Here is a 16,115-nt window from a genome sequence, read left to right as displayed (position 1 = left end):
GACCCTTGTGCTTCTAGTGTTGTAATGGTTGAATTCTAGCAAGGGAGACAGGTAAATGCAGTAACTGAGCAGCTTTTCGTTTCTTTTTTGTTTGCCTTTCTTTAGGTGGACTCATGACAGTTATTCAGTTTTCTTAAGAAAAAGATCCATTTAATTTTAAGTAATTATTTCCTGTATCCACTAATATATTTATTAAATATTAACCATTTTATAATGTAGCAGGCATATGGTGAGATGCCAAGTGCAGTTCCTACTTTCAAGGTGTGCTTGGGGGCAGCTTTTGGTAAAGGCTCCACAGAGGAGGCAATTCTTCAGCTGCATCTTGGAGGACAAAAAGAGAGGTCCAGGTAGAGGAATAGCACGTGAGGCATCTACATGGGGTAGCACAGAGGCATGGGAAAGCATGCTGCAACTAAGCAGCTCTGAGCTGTTTCTAGGACTCAAGTGTTGGGTATGAGGCAAAAGGGCAAGCCAAGGTTGCAGAGGCAGAACCAGACTGTAGAGGGCCTTGTAGGTCACGCAGGGAGCTAGAGGTTTTATCATAAAGGCCATGGAAAGCTACTGCATTATTTTAAATAGGCACAGGAGAAATAATCAGATTTGTGTTTTAGATTGGAGATAAATGGAAGGAAGAAAGGTGGGAGGTAGTTCCCATGGTTCTTGTAAGGCCTAAATAAAGCTGTAGAATTGACATAAAGAGCAGAGAGAGTGAAAAGACACACAAGAGTTTGGTGGTTTAATCATATGCCGAGTGAAATTCGATCCTCATTTTATTGTCTACTCGTGGCTCCTGGCCTGTAGGGTGGTGGGGAGGTGGAGAAGTTTGATTGAGAAGGGGATACTCCAAAGGTGCCTGGGAAAAAGAAGCAGTGGGAGGACCCTTGGTGTGTCAGTTCCATGGGGTCCCCAAAGTATACCCTGTTTTATAGGTATACTTACCTGAATAGATATCTGGGAATACATAGTCTAGATGTCTTGTGTTTTAGATACACAAAAGTAGTTTTATATTTATTTTAACAAGTAAATAAATACTATCCTGCCAGCATCTGCTAGGTACATTTTGCTCTTTCTTAGTTGGGTGAGTGTCCTGGACCTTAGCCTATGATTGGGGAGGAAGGATTGTCTCCCTAAGGGCTTGACCAACAGAAGCAACCATGCTGACTCATGACCTTTATCCCTTGGCAGTCTATTCAAGAGTTGGATACCTTGGAAGAAAAGAGGAGGACTAGAAGGATGTTAATATGGGAGATGTGGCTTTTGTGGTTGACCATCTGACATTCTTGCGAGATAATGGGAAGAGTGTGGATGACTTCTTGAGGTCTACTTGCTCAAGTCATTTTCCTTGCGGACTTTGAAATGCTAATGTGCCTATATGTAGAACTAATATTCATCTGAGGAGACTCCCTATTGCAGGGTTGGTGGCCCTGCTGTCTGGAAGACTCATTCTCGACTTCTAATAGAGCAACCTGAACTTTGCAGTGAGATAGAGACCCTCTGAGGGAGGAGCGACTGTAAAGCTCGTGATATTTGCCAGCATGCTCAGTATGACACATCTCGCTGGTGGGCAAGGATAAGCTGTTTTGTGTTTCCAGCAAGCAAAGGTGATTGTAATCACATTCTAGTTTTAAAACTGGAAGTTGTGCTAAAATGACCTGCTCTTTGGGGCAGAATTCACTGCTTGTGGAAGACTGACTTCTCTTACCGATTATTTCTATTCAGTGATCTTCAGATAATTGTATTCTAAATTCTTTTTTTCTTTTGACTAATATTTTAATATGGATACAAACATGAAGAAGCCTTCTTTGCAATGTCATTGATCTCTTACCAATCTTATTTTCATTTCAGATATTGTCAGACGCAACACAACCTCTTGAAAGTCAGAATTTTTCTCCTGTGGTGCGAGATGTAAGTTATGAAAAGAATTTCTTTCCATGAGTGTATTTTTTCCACCATCATCCTCTCTCTCCTCTTTCTCTTCCTCTTTGTCTCTCTCTGTCCTTCTCTCTCTGTCACTCTGTCTCTTCTCTATCAGTCACAAGCCTATGTTTTTGGGACTAAAATGTGGATACTAAAGAGATGTCTTGTGTCATATACATTTAGGCAGTGATTACATCCAATGGTACATTGCCTGATAAGTATAAATATATCCAGAAACTCCGAGAGAGCAGGTAAGCATTGTTCAAATCCTCTTGTTTTATGCAATTATTCTTATCTTGGAGCTCATGAGTATTTTTTAATGCTTCCGTGTGAATTTGTGATGCTAGGTTTATTCAATATGTAAATTTTGAAAATGTCTGTAAATATAGGAAATTCAAACTAAGTGACTGGCTGAAACCAGTGTGAATTCTTCTTCCCTGAATGATATTGTAGCATCCTTTTGGCTTTCTAATATCCTATGTAGACTTGTATATAAGCAATTGAAAACCCAAACGGATGTCCTTTGGGGAAACCCTTGTTCTTCCTCTAGCATTTTGCATACTGTCGCACCTCAGTTATTTTCTCAAAGGAAAATGAGCACATGAACCCTTTCTGTGGTGCTTTCAGTCTGGTTTTTCTTGGACTCTCTTTTGTTTAATATACTGTTTAGGGAAGTGGGCTCTTGGTTAGAAATTAAGAAAAGAAATGAGGAAAGAAAATGGTAGAGGTCAGTTTTCCCTGGAGAGTCTTACGAGGAGGAAGGTGCTAAAAAGTAATGTGGCAAAACTACTCCGGAGAATAGTTTTCTTAGAAAGGAACTTAGCTAAGGCCTTTGTTTCCTTTGTTGATTTTACTACTCAAAGTTTGAAAACATTGACATCTCTGGAATGTTCTGGTCCCCTTCAGCTGATTGTACTGGATCTGTGTTTATATCTCCTCCACTGGTCTATGCACATTTAACAAAATAACTCAGGCATGGAATTCTCTGGAGAAACCAGAGTGAGAAAATTAAAAACAAACCAAAAAACTGCCTTATCTTTTTTTCTCAGTTTTTCTGCCTACAAGAAGTAAATACGCGATCTGGTCAGATCAAGTATACTGTTATGCTTTTTCGTATGTGTTAGTTTGCTTATATTTACTTTTTATGTGTCAATGAAATAGTGAAATATTCTGGCATAAGATACCATGAGTGTATAATTTGTTTTTTGAAAAAGCAGCTAGCTCTATAAACCCATCGGAGAGTCACTTATAGAGGAAACTTCATGTGTGTTTATTTTTCGTAGATCTCTGTTTCTTTTTCCTTTAATTTTTAATTTTAAAAAATTTTTTGAGGAAGATTAGCTCTGAACTAACATCTGCTGCCAATCCTCCTCTTTTTTGCTGAGGAAGACTAGCCCTGAGCTAACATCCATGCCCATCTTCCTCTATCTTATACGTGGGACGCCTACCACAGCATGGCTTGATAAGAGTGCGTAGGTCTGCACCCAGGATCTGAACCAACAAACCCTGGGCTGCCAAAGCAGAACGTGTGAACTTAACCACTGTGCCACCAGGCTGGCCCCCTCTCTGTCTTTTGATTTTCATCATCTGATGATCTCTTATAAACTAATCCTAATGATGTGTCTAATGTGACCAGTCACGATGATATCTCCCCCTTATACATCATATTTCATGTAGCAGCAGGTCTACTTGGCTCCAATTGCCAGGACTTTCTGCCCTCCTTCCCGGGTGGAATCTTGTGCCAAGAGACTGACAGTGAAGACTGCATTTTGAAAGGCAATTTAATCTATCTTGAACCCTGCCTTATTCTTATGTTCTCTTCATCACTTAACACAGTGATTATTAACCTGGAGCCTGGAGTGTGGAGTTTGGGGCTGCTGATGAGATGGACAGCATTAGAATCTATGAACAAGTTTTCAAAAGTATATTGTGAACATTTTATATTTGGACATCAAAATAGTATTTTTTAATTACGCATACTACAAAAAGTGTTGTTAGAAAGGACATACAATAACCAAATAATAATGGTTCTTTCTGGGAGGTGAAATGGGATGGGGATGGTAGTTAAAGGAGACCTCACTTCATCAGTAATATGAATGTGTTGGGGGTGAAGAGAGGCAGGGACATTTTATATTTGTGTTTATTTATTTATTATTACAACTTTTTTTATTGAGCTATAATTGACATATAGCATTATATTAGTTTCAGATGCACAACATAATGATTTGATGTTTGTATATATTGTGAAATGATCACCACAATAAGACTAGTTAACATCTGTCACCATACACAGTTAGAATTTTTTTTTCTTGTGATGAGTACTTTTAAGATTTACTCTGTTAGAAACTTGCAAATATGCAATACAATATTATTAACTATAGTTACCATGCTGTATATTACATTTCCATGACTTACTTATTATAACTACAAGTTTGTACCATTTTGCCCATCCCCACCCCCCTATATTTATTTCTATTCACTTATAATTAATGAAAAAGGTAAAACTTGAGAGACATCCTGGCCTAAAAGATTCCAACAACAGAGCCTGCTGCATAAGCCCCTGGCACCTGACCATTTCCATGGTTTTCCATTGGTATTTGAGAATTTGATTTGAAAGTTTTAACGAGTATCTTCCATATTTAAGACGAAGTGTTCTGAGCGTTAATGGGTTTACAAAGGTGGATAAGACTTAATCACTGTGTTGGAAGTCATAGTTTGTAGGAAAGACAACGAGTTATCTGTCAGGGGGTACAGATTCCAACAGAATAAACTGTTTAAGAATTAAAATCCTGCCTAGTAACTTGTCTTAGATTTCTATGTTTAACCCATGGCATTTGTCATTTCAAAATTATGGTTTTAACTGTTTTCAAGTGGCCCTAAAGATAAATGACAAAATAATGTCTAATATGGATAAAAATAATCTCCTCCTCAAGTTATTGTCTTCTCAGATTGTTGTGAGGAGTAAATAAGGTTTTTTGATGTAAAGCCCCTAGCGTGGTTTTGAATCACGTCCCCTGGAGGGATAAAGTGTGCGACCAAGCTGCTCGATCGTGAGTAAGCCAGGCAGTGGTCGAGCATCTGCACCTCACTGGTGGTATCGGAAATTCAGGACAGTCTATGGACTCACACCTCAGCAATGTCATGGTCTGTTGTTCATCATACAAAATCCAAAATAGTTAATGAAAAATGTTGGTATAGGGAGCTCCTGTTGAGGTTCTTATTGGAAGAAATGTGGGAAAAATTATTGCCTCATAGTCTAAGTTTTAATCTGGTTTGGGGATAAGATTTTGTTATTCAAAATTTTTTTGTTAAATTTTTCTCCCCCTCCCCCCTTTTTATTTATAGGGAGCGTACTCAGACACTCTCAGGCACCAAGAAAAAGGTCTTGGTTCTTGGAACTGGTTACATATCTGAGCCTGTACTGGAATACCTGTCAAGAGATGACAACATAGAAATAACAGTAGGTAAGCAAAGCCTAATTTTTAAAGAAGAAGAAGAAGAAAAATCGATTTTAAAGCATGTTTACTCTGTGAATTTTATATGACTATTTTGTTTTTAAACTTTGAAAAATTATCTTTGGAGATATTAAAATGTGTTTTACTCCCTGACTAGTGAAGGAAATCTAAAAATTAGACTTTTTTATTCTTGAAATAGGCTCTGACATGAAGAATCAAATTGAACAGTTAGGAAAGAAATATAATATTAATCCTGTTAGCGTGGACATTGGTAAACAAGAAGAGAAGTTGGGCTCCTTGGTGGCAACACAGGATCTTGTCATCAGGTTAGTATCTAGTGAGAAATGACTGCCATATGCTTAGTTCTTATTGTTGCTATTTCTCTTTCTGTGTTTCCTCTTTCTTCTCTTCTTTTCTCGTCTCTTTTCTCTTTAAGTACACTTTTTAATTGAAGTGTGCATCCAGAAAAGTACATAAATCGTAAACGTATAGCTCAATGAATTTTCACAAAGTGAACACACCATGTAACCATCATCCACGTCCAGAAACAGAATATAATAGTACCCCTGAAGCCCTTCCATTTCTAGCCCTATTCCACAAGAGTGGGCACTATCCTGGCGTCTAATAAATAAATTAGTTTTTGCTTGTTTGCAACTGTGTACAATTGGAATCATTCAGTATGTTCTCATTTGTGGCTGTCTTCCTTCATTCACTATTGTGATTATGAGAGCTGCTTGTGTTGTTTTCTATAATTGCAGTTTATTCATTCTCACTGATGTGTAATATTCCATTGTGTGAATATCTCATTATTATCCATTTGACAGTTTTGGATGTTTAGGTTGTTTCTGAAATTTGGCTATTATGAATTGTGCTGCTGTGAACATGTTAGTATTTGTCTTTTGGTTACCATATATACACATTTCTGTTGGTTATCCACCTAGAAGTGGAATTGCTAGATCATGATGTATTCATGTTTCATACATTTTGGTGGCTATTTTATCCTTTAGACTTATGCAGCTTAAATGAAAATGTAGCTTCTCTAGCTTTATGACCATCTTAAGTCTTATCATGGGAACAGATCTTGAAATACAGTGTTTATTACTATAATAAAAATGCATATCTAACTTCTAGATATAGAGCTACATGAGGTTCACTCTATAATTGAACTTGGTTTTGAAAATACCAAAATGTTAAGAATAGCTATTTATTCTCAGAATATAATTTTTCCAAGATAGAAGGAAGAAAGTTACCTGCTCATTCAGAGTTAGGTCACTTTCAGAGTTAGATCAGATTCAAGTGATATCTTTGGAGGAAGTTCTGTGATGTCCTACTTTAAAAAACAGCCTTGGAAAACAGCTACAATGAAAGGTAATTCTAAGTGAGAACTTTTGTGCTCTCTCTTGATATATTTAAATGTGAGCTCACTTTGGGCACTTAAAATGTTATTCAATTTATACAAATTTAATGTATATTAATTTTTATCCAGCAAAAATTTACTAATGACCAGTAGACCTTGTCTGTCAGTGATATGAGTATGAAAATAAGTCCTGATTCAAAATTTAATGTTCTAGTCTTCTGAGTAAAACAAAGAGAATTTATTTTGCCACACATAGGTACCTAAGTATAACATTGTTTCTTGATTTAAAAAAAAAGAAAAAATAACATTATGAGACATATTTGGAACTAAATCTGAATTATGATATGACAAGATAATGGGCAAAGTAAACAATCTATTAGTATGTTCAAATTTTAAAATTTAGCAAACTGATGGCCGTCAATAAGATTTAACAATAGAAAAATCTGTTTTGTATTTAATTTTCCTCAGTTAGTTGAGTTTTGTTGCTGAGTAGTGGGTATGCTGTTAAAGATTGTTAGCCTGTACTATTTCTTAAGTAATTTTTTATTTTTTAAGTTAGAGAAAGAATGTTTTGATGTAATCACAGTGATACGGACTAGCAAAATAAAATGAGTAAAAAATACGTTTCACAAAATATTTTATAATGATCTGTCAAACTCTTATGGTTTTTATTTTTCAATTTTAGTTTTTAATGATTTAATGCAAAGTAGTAATCAAATTTGATAAGTTACTTTTAAAATTCCATTTGTATTTTGTCTATGTTTTCACAAGTGGCATTTCCAATTATTTGGATTAATTGGGTTGGACTCAACTCAAATAATTCGAGTTATGTCCCCTTGAGTAGTTACTGTATCACGTATACAGTGAATTGTGAACTCTAATCTCTGTCTAAACAAGGCACCATCAAAGTCCTACCCTTCTAGTTCTCAGCATGTTATTAGGTTAGTGCAGATAATGCTAAAGTTTAAAAATATTAGGTCTTGGTGAAATTTTATCAGGCAAGGTTTCAATGTTGGAAATGTGACAAAAGATCCTCACTTACCCTTTAAGATAATGTCATTATATATTCTCTAGTAACACTTTTCCAACAAAGAGTTTTGAAAGCATTTTGTTCGTTGGCTGTTAAAGGGCTACCATATTTAGTAATAATTCTTTTTTATTAAAAAAAAAAAACAACATTAAAGAGGCCAGCCTGGTGGCATAGTGGTTAAGTTTGTGTGCTCCACTTCAGCGCCGTGGGGTTTGAAGGTTCAGATCCTGGGTGTGGACCTAGCACCGCTCATCAGGCCATGCTGTGGCGGCATCCCACATAAAATAGAGGAAAGTTGGCACAGATGTTAGCTCAGCAACGATCTTCTTCAAGCAAAAAGGGGAAGATTGGTAACAGATGTTAGCTCAGGGCCAATCTTCCTCACACACACACACACACACACAAAACCCAAAAAACAAAAATCAATGGCTTTCATATTGATACTGACAAAATGTGTACATAATTTTATTCCACATGATAACAATTCTGAGTAGTAATAGTCCATTCTATTGACCTGAGGAGGATTAAGTGCCTGAGAGGTGGTTTTATTGTTTTGTTTTATGTGAAATAGAGAAAATATGAAGTACGCAGGATGAATTTGACAAGTATGGTGATATAGTATGATAATGTTTATAAGTTTGTATTTATATTTTCGTTGGTACTTTGTAGATTGCTTTACCAAATAGGCAATACGCTTGTAGAACTTAAATATTGTTATGCAATTGACAGGGTGTTTTGTTATTTCTTGGATAGAATATAATTATGCTCATTTATATCAGCATTTATGGAAATTCATGTTTTGTGATTGTAGTCTCAGCACCAAATTAAGACACCAAGCCGAATTTTTAGAACACCCAATCAAACTTGAATCTTGAATACAGCTTCATTTTTTGCTCACCTATAGACTTTTAGCCATTTTCATAGCTTTACACCAATCAATGCCATTAAAGCCTATTTCCTCCCCTGGCCCTTCCTAAACTACTGTTTAGTGTAACACATGAGCCACCTTGACTTAGTTTAACCCCCTCCTGATAGCCATTTGAGAGATATGGAGGTAAAAAGAATAACAACTTTATCTTGTAGTAGAGGACCCAAGACAGAAAATCACAGATATGTAAGGATGAATGGAATACATTCCGTTAAATTTTAGGAAGAAGTAGCTGGATGCATGCCTAGGAAAGAGGCTTTGGGGGAATCTGGGAAAGCTTCTTGGAGGAGGTACCTTTCCAGACATTTCTTAAAGGAGATTATGACCTGAATGGGGGTGGATGGGTGGAAGGAGCCTTCCAAGAGCTGGAAAAGTAAAGGCTGTGAGTGGAGAATTACAATAGCTTCTTTGGTTCCCATAGATGATTTATGAAGGAGATCGGGGGAGAAAAATGGAAAGGTTAGGTGAAAGTTATATCATGGAGAGTTTTAAGTGTGATAACTGGATGAGTTTATCCTACAGTCCGCAGAGTCATTGATCATTTCTGAGAGAGTATAATCAGACTGATGCCTTAGGACGGAGTTTCACGCAATTCAAGCTACGTTGCAAGGTAGGCTTGGGAAAGAAGATCTCTGATTAATTTCTTCTTCTGTTTTTAAGCTTGTTGCCTTATGTCTTGCATCCTCTTGTGGCCAAGGCATGTATCACAAACAAAGTTAACATGATCACTGCAAGCTACATAACACCAGCACTCAAAGAGTTAGAAAAGAGGTAAGTGTCAGTCATTTTCAACAAAGTAGCACCATGGCATTATTTTTATTTTATATCCAGCTTTTCCTTCCTCCTCTTTCCGCCTATTGTAGTGTGTCAGATGCTGGCATCACAGTCATTGGCGAATTGGGATTGGACCCTGGTCTTGATCATATGTTGGCAATGGAGACAATAGATAAGGCCAAAGAAGTGGGAGCCACGGTGAGCCCAATTTACATCCAAAAGTCCATTTAGGGAAATGTTAAAAGGTCTAGACTTTTGTGTACAGAAATAATCTTTCTGTAATTTTGATTAAAGAAGCTGCTATATTCTAACCCCTACTTTTGGCAGGAAATTTCAAGTAAAATTTTGTAACTGTGGAAATATTTGTATGGTAAAACAATGTCCAAGTCTTAACAATAAATTTTTAGAGAAATAGATGCTACCATAATATAATATTCTTTAATAAAAGAATTTAGACTGCCTTAGAGATAAGGTTTGACTTTTAAAAGTGGGAAAAATTCTTTGGAATATCGTTAATCTGTTGGCAATGAAGTATCTTTTACATATGAGAAGGAAATGTTGGATATGAAAGTGTGATGAATCAAATTAAATGTTTCAGGTTATATATATGTAGTATATATAATCAAATATAGAATAAACTAATTATAATTATATATTGATTAATTAACACTAATTAATCATAATTATATATTATAATATATAATCAAATTATAATCAAATATGTAATTTGAATACCAAAGTCAAGAGGAATTGACCAAGCAGAATTGAACTAATAGTTGGATTTTTAGCTAATGTTAGTCACAATCTCTAGAGGGCTTTTAAAAAATGCATATATATCAAATATGACTGTGACTGATCAAGGATGTATTTGGCATTAAGGATGTATTTTTGAAAGCCTTAGTAACTTTAAGAAAGGAAAAACTGTAGCAAGTTTCCTTCACTTGTGTCAATGTACTCAATTAATTATTTAGATAAGTTATTCTCCCTAATTTATTGTTAATTCTCGCTAATTTATTGATTCTTTAATTTCAGATTGAATCTTACGTTTCCTACTGTGGGGGGCTTCCAGCCCCTGAGCATTCGGACAATCCTTTGCGATACAAGTTTAGCTGGAGTCCCGTGGGAGTTTTGATGAACATCATGCAGCCTGCCACCTATCTGCTCAATGGCAAGGTGAAGGAGCCTCATCACAGCTTTAGAGACATGAACCTGCAATCCCTGCCTAAGAAAGTCCAAACTCTCTCACCCAAAACCAAGGCCCTTTCGCCATGGCTGTGCTGCTTGTCCTCCGCTCTCTCCTTCTGCGCTGTTTCCCAGTGTACAATTTCTGTTCCATTTGCTGTGGTCTCCTCACCACTCCCAGCAAAGCCTGTGCTTGTTCTTTCCTCTTTGCCTTCTTGGCAATTTGTTTCTGCAATTTGCAAACTCACTTCTCATCTTCTCTGCATGTGTAAAGTTTCTTGCAATTTATTTCAGCATGATAGACATTTACTGAGTCCCCACTATGTGCTGGACTTGGGACAAGGGACCAAAGGTTGTCACCCTGAATGAAATTCCTGACCTCGGAGAACTCACAGCTGGAATGAGGGTAGCTCTTAGAATAGAAGGTTTAGTGGGTCGGGGGAAGAAACTAAGCTTTCTTTCCCAGCTGCTGTGCACCAGAATAGAAGAGCTCTTGAAGCTTAGTATTATTTTCATCATTTTACAACAGGGAAACTGTGGCTCAAAGAGAATGTTTAAGATCATTCTGCTGGCATTCAAACCCTGGTCTCACTAACTCCAAAGACTTTTCTTTCCCCTTTGACCAGATCGCCTCATGGCGGGAAAGACAGACACTGGAATAAATAGCTATAATCCAATGAGAGAATTTCCTAAGTTTGCTAAAGTGCCACACAATACAGTTGAGAGGGCAACTGATTTGACCTTGATGGAGTTGGGAGGAGGAAAATTAGCAGAGAAGACAAGATGTGCTCATCCTCGAAGGCTAAGAAGGTGCCAGCTGGGATGCTGCCATTCATGACTATGCTAAGCAGTGACTTCATTTGATTCTTACAACCCTGTCAGGTTTATAAAGGAGAAAGCAGGCATAAGAAGCTTGGCTAACTCAGCCGCAGTTAGAGAAATCCCAAGTGGCACAGCCAGTATCCAAATCAGATCTGTCTGCCTTCATAGTTTATCCTCTTAACTGTGAGGGAAGACTCATGTTTGGGAAGAAACATGACCAGACGGAAGGCTTCTCTTTAAATTTTGAGTCCTAGGCACCTCCCTCAGCTCACCCTTGTCTCCGCCCTGCAGGGAGTGATGAGTTATGCGATCAGTTGTGTGTTTTAAATAGGTTATTCTGGAAGCAGTATTATAGATTCTTAGTGTATCTGTGAATCAAAATATATTTTGCGTACAAATGAGCAAAATGAAAGAATTTCTTTAGAAACAAGGTGAATGCTATTATCAGCCGTTGTCGTCTGTGCCTATGATGTAGAGTGTGGCCCACGGCCTTGGCTGCACATGGGGATCACCAGGGCAGTTTAAAAACTACTGATGTCTTGGTCTCCTCCTGAGAGATTCTGATTCGTCTGGGTTTTGGGATCTTTAAAAATTCCCCAAGTGATTCTCATGTGCAGGTGGATTTGAGAACTGATGTAGTCAGCAGAGGACCACAGCTGCACTTAAAACTCTACTAAACAAGCAGGACACTTGAATTTGATGCTGGAAAGATATATTCACGTGTTTCAGCATAAGAAACAGGACCCCAGAGTTCTGGTCCAAGTGCTGGCATCCCTCACAGTGTCACCAAAGGCCGGGCCTGGGCATCAGCCTCCTGATGTGTGATGTGGGCACTTAGATTTCATCCAGTTCCTTAATTCTATGCATCAAGAAGCTTTGGCCTAGAAACTGCCTGATTTTCTACCAGGCACACATCTTTTTATATGCTACAGCCTATCTCCGGTTGCATTTCAACAGCTCCTTCCCCCTTCTGCAGTCGTGGAAAAGAGACTGGCCAATGTTTGGTATCAGTTAACATGCAGGAAAACTTTTTGCTTCAGTTGGGCAAAATGCTTATTTTCAGGAGACCATATAAATGATAAAGATGATAACAATGAAGGAGTCAGCAGAGTGCAACCCGTGCAACAGAAAGAGCAAGGGATTTGTTGTCAGTGGGCCTGGCTTCGTGCTCCAGCTCTGCCAGTGTGGCTGGGTGGCACTAGAACAGCCATTTAATCTCTCTGAGCTTGGGCTTCTTGTCTGAAGATAAGCATGATCATACCACCTCGCAAGCTTCTTGCAGTAGGGCTCGATGATCTGCGTTACAATTGTCAAGTGTGTCATAAGTCCCTAGCAAATATTAGCTACGTAAAGAAATTGAAGGTGGTGAGAGCTCAGGAAAAGCAAGAGGTGATTTTGAGGCAGCAGAAGTTGTTGTTGTTGAATTTGAAGTTTTTCCCTTTCATCCTGAACTCCTTTTGTAAAAAAGAGTGCTTTTTGCATCTCCCTGACACTGTGAAGAACACCAACAGAAAACACGATGCTTTGCTTTTCTTTGCTAAAATGATACTTTTTTCAAGGTCCTGCTCAAGTTTCCTCTTGTGGATGCAGCTTTTCCTGACCCTTCCAGCCCCCGTTCACTATCCTTTTGTCTGAACTCCCACACTTCGATGGGCTGTGTCTAAGAATTTTCCAAATGCTGTATCATTCACTCAGTAATTCAAGTGTATCAGACTGTCTCCCAACCCAGATTGTTAAACTTCTTAAAGCTTCTCTTTTATTCTCGTCCCTCCATCCCCTCTGCCACCATCACCCTCCACCATGGAGCAGGTCTTATATAATTCACAGAATCATAACAGAGGAACCAGGTGAACTCTCTGACTTCTGCTTAAAGTTGAAGACAAACTTTTCCAGCAACTTAGGCCTATGAATTAGGATGTGTCTCATTGTCCTACGTCCTTGTAGTAATTTCCAGCCACTGGTACTATTTCTAATTTATAACTTCTAATCCTAATTCTAATGAATCTGATTTCCTTCTTCATATTTGGACACAGAGATCATGTCTCTCTTAGTTCTGTTCCCTCCATGGGTGATGGGACATTGGTGGCACCAGGGCGTGACATGGCAGAGCTTTGTCATCTCCTTCAGCCTCCTCTCCCAAGCTACTCAAAGCTAACCAAATACTCTTAAGGAAGGATCATGCTTGCTCTGCGAACACAGCTCTGAGATGGGTTTTCTAGCTCTTTGCCATTGCCTGCCTTAGCTTGGCTGCCACACCCAGCCCCTCCTTTGTAGGAAATCAAGAGCTGCTGCTCTCTCTGTTGCCTGCAACCATTCTTAACGCAATTTTCAGGTGCATCATTGGTGGTATAATCTGGAATGCTGTATCTTGTCAATCAATATCCTTCTCAAAAACTGATCCACAAATAAGCACTATTAAGGGGACAGTATGGTATTGTAGAAAGAACATGGACATTGGAGTCAGATAGGCCCGGACTCAAATCCGCCTCTGGGTGACTCTTTCAGCCTCAGTTTTCACCTCTGAAAAGTGGGTTGTTACATGGATTAAAAGTCATATATATATAAGGCACCTGGCACACAGTGGGCCCTGAATAAATGATTGTCTGTGTATTTCCTGTGTTGGTTAGTTTAGCAATCAACCTTATTGTGAGTGATTCTCTGTGGTTGGGAGACGTGTGGGTGTAGGTGCGGGTGCATGTGTGGGGAAAAGGGTTGGATTCGGAGCAGCCTGCCACAGCAGTGAGTAATGAGCCAGTCTTTCTGCTGAGAGTGGGTTTGGGGGTGAGCATTGTCAAGTCAGAAAAAAAATACATATTCTCTTCCAAATAGATAAATATCTATCTTCATCCAAGTCATTAATAAAATACTAAACAGGACAGGGCTTATTAATGAACCCCGTGATATGTCACTAGAAATGCAACTTTGAGTTGATATCAAATGATGATGATTATCCAGTAATTTTGGGGTCCGGTTGCATCTGCAGCTGTCACTCACTCTAAATGAATCGTTACCATTCAGCTTACTTTTGCCTATTTTTTTCACAAAGCTCTCCAGATAGATTTATGAACCACTTGATTTATTTCTGATTAGTAAAGTGCTAGAATATAGTAGTCTTTACTGAATTGTTCTTTAAAGAAATGTCCTAACCTTCAAACAAGTAAACAAAACTTTAGAATTGCCATAGGTTAGAGAAGTGAGATGGGTGTGGAGAGAGACCCTAAAGGTTAACATTTACCTTCTTGTTAGATTTCTTTAGAAATTTAGAATCCTGAGAGAAGGAATTGGTTTTAAAGAAGTAGTGCAGAAGTGGTCCCTCTGGAAATGTTTGCTGTGCAGTCCAGAAGAGTTTCATAAGAAAATTAAATGAAAAGCATTCCTCACTTCCCTCAGATTCCAACTCTTGGAATTTTAGATAGTGTTGACATTCTGCAAAATGAGCCTTTTAACCGGAGAGCTGTGGCCAGACCTGACATTGCAGTCAGCATCATAGCCCATTTCCTCCTGAGGCATCAGATACATATACATACGCTTCCGTTTTCTCCCTCATACCAAGGCACGTGCAGAACTCATCCACAAATAAACTCTGGGAATCTTTAAGTTTAGGCAAAGACTCCTTTGGGTGAATTCCTCAGAATCCGTCTGAACGGCATTGGCAGCTCCCTCGTACATTGTTTTGTGTACCTTTAGATGTGGTCAGAAATTGTTCACAGTGGTGCAAACAGGACACAGTTCAGTTCACCAGCAGCCCCAACCAGAATCCTCAGCCCTGATTTTATCACTCCAGAATGTTTTCCATTATTTCAGGGATGATCATAAACCTCAGATACTAAAAGAAAAATTTAATCCTTTAATCAAAATTAAAGGAAAAAAATGCCTCACTGCATTTTGAGTGTGTGTGCTGGGGGGAGGGGTGTGGGTAAGAGGAGTACTGAGCAACCAGAAGAAGTTGGGAGTTGATGTAACTTCTCACATCAGGAAGATCACGGGGTAGCACTTTTTTGAGTTTCACCATATGTTCATTGCGTTGTCGTTGTTGTGAGGGGAGATCTCCCTTCCTCCTGGTCCCCAACATGCACCATAGGTTGTCTAGTCCAGGGTGTGAGCTCCTTATAGTTGCTGTAGCACAGCTCCTGGTGCTTGGTAGACAGTCAATGAATAAAGGAGGGAGTGGAAACAGAAATTGTATCGTATTCATCACTCTCCTTACTCCCTCCACAGTGAGTGTGATCCCTGGCACCTACAGAGTCGGTGCTCCATAAATGCTAGCCGTGCGAGTGAAATGTACAAGACTGGTGCCTGACGTGACATTCAGAAGCGGGTGGGAGTAAAGAAAAAGAACAGAGTGAGAATATTGCTATTGCTATTTGAGCATAGCAAGCATTCATCTGTTGCTTTTAGCTTATTATTTATTTAAAAACAAAACAAAAATGTAGTGGAACATAATTCAGTACCATCTTATCTAGGGGCAGGAAAAAATAGAAAAGATCTTGGTAAAAAATGAAATGCTTTAATCAGATTTTAAAGCTTGGGAGAACAGTAGCCTTGTGAATTATGATTAGTTGAACAGCTTGAGTATGGGATGCTGATTCTGGTAATTTCATTAACAATTTTTTTTCCAAATCCTCTATGCTTTCTTTTAAAACTTTAATG

At 38.4% G+C, this 16,115-nt stretch overlaps 1 protein-coding gene across 1 annotated transcript in view; it reads left to right on the top strand.

The window, feature by feature from the left end:
- AASS (aminoadipate-semialdehyde synthase) overlaps positions 1 to 16,115 on the top strand; it is a 55,588-nt gene that overhangs the window by 27,512 nt on the left and 11,961 nt on the right. Inside the window, exons 12-18 of the mRNA XM_008514425.2 lie at positions 1,846 to 1,905; positions 2,101 to 2,168; positions 5,263 to 5,381; positions 5,572 to 5,698; positions 9,348 to 9,458; positions 9,551 to 9,659; positions 10,494 to 10,634. Of these exons, the coding sequence (XP_008512647.1) occupies positions 1,846 to 1,905; positions 2,101 to 2,168; positions 5,263 to 5,381; positions 5,572 to 5,698; positions 9,348 to 9,458; positions 9,551 to 9,659; positions 10,494 to 10,634 (735 nt within the window). The remainder of the gene's footprint in view (positions 1 to 1,845; positions 1,906 to 2,100; positions 2,169 to 5,262; positions 5,382 to 5,571; positions 5,699 to 9,347; positions 9,459 to 9,550; positions 9,660 to 10,493; positions 10,635 to 16,115) is intronic.

The sequence above is a fragment of the Equus przewalskii genome, chromosome 4, assembly GCF_037783145.1.
Source record: "Equus przewalskii isolate Varuska chromosome 4, EquPr2, whole genome shotgun sequence".
In the NCBI taxonomy this organism is placed as follows: Eukaryota; Metazoa; Chordata; class Mammalia; order Perissodactyla; family Equidae; genus Equus; species Equus przewalskii.
The sequence above is the reverse complement of the archived record's forward strand: the minus strand, read 5'-3'. Positions and strand labels throughout refer to the sequence as shown.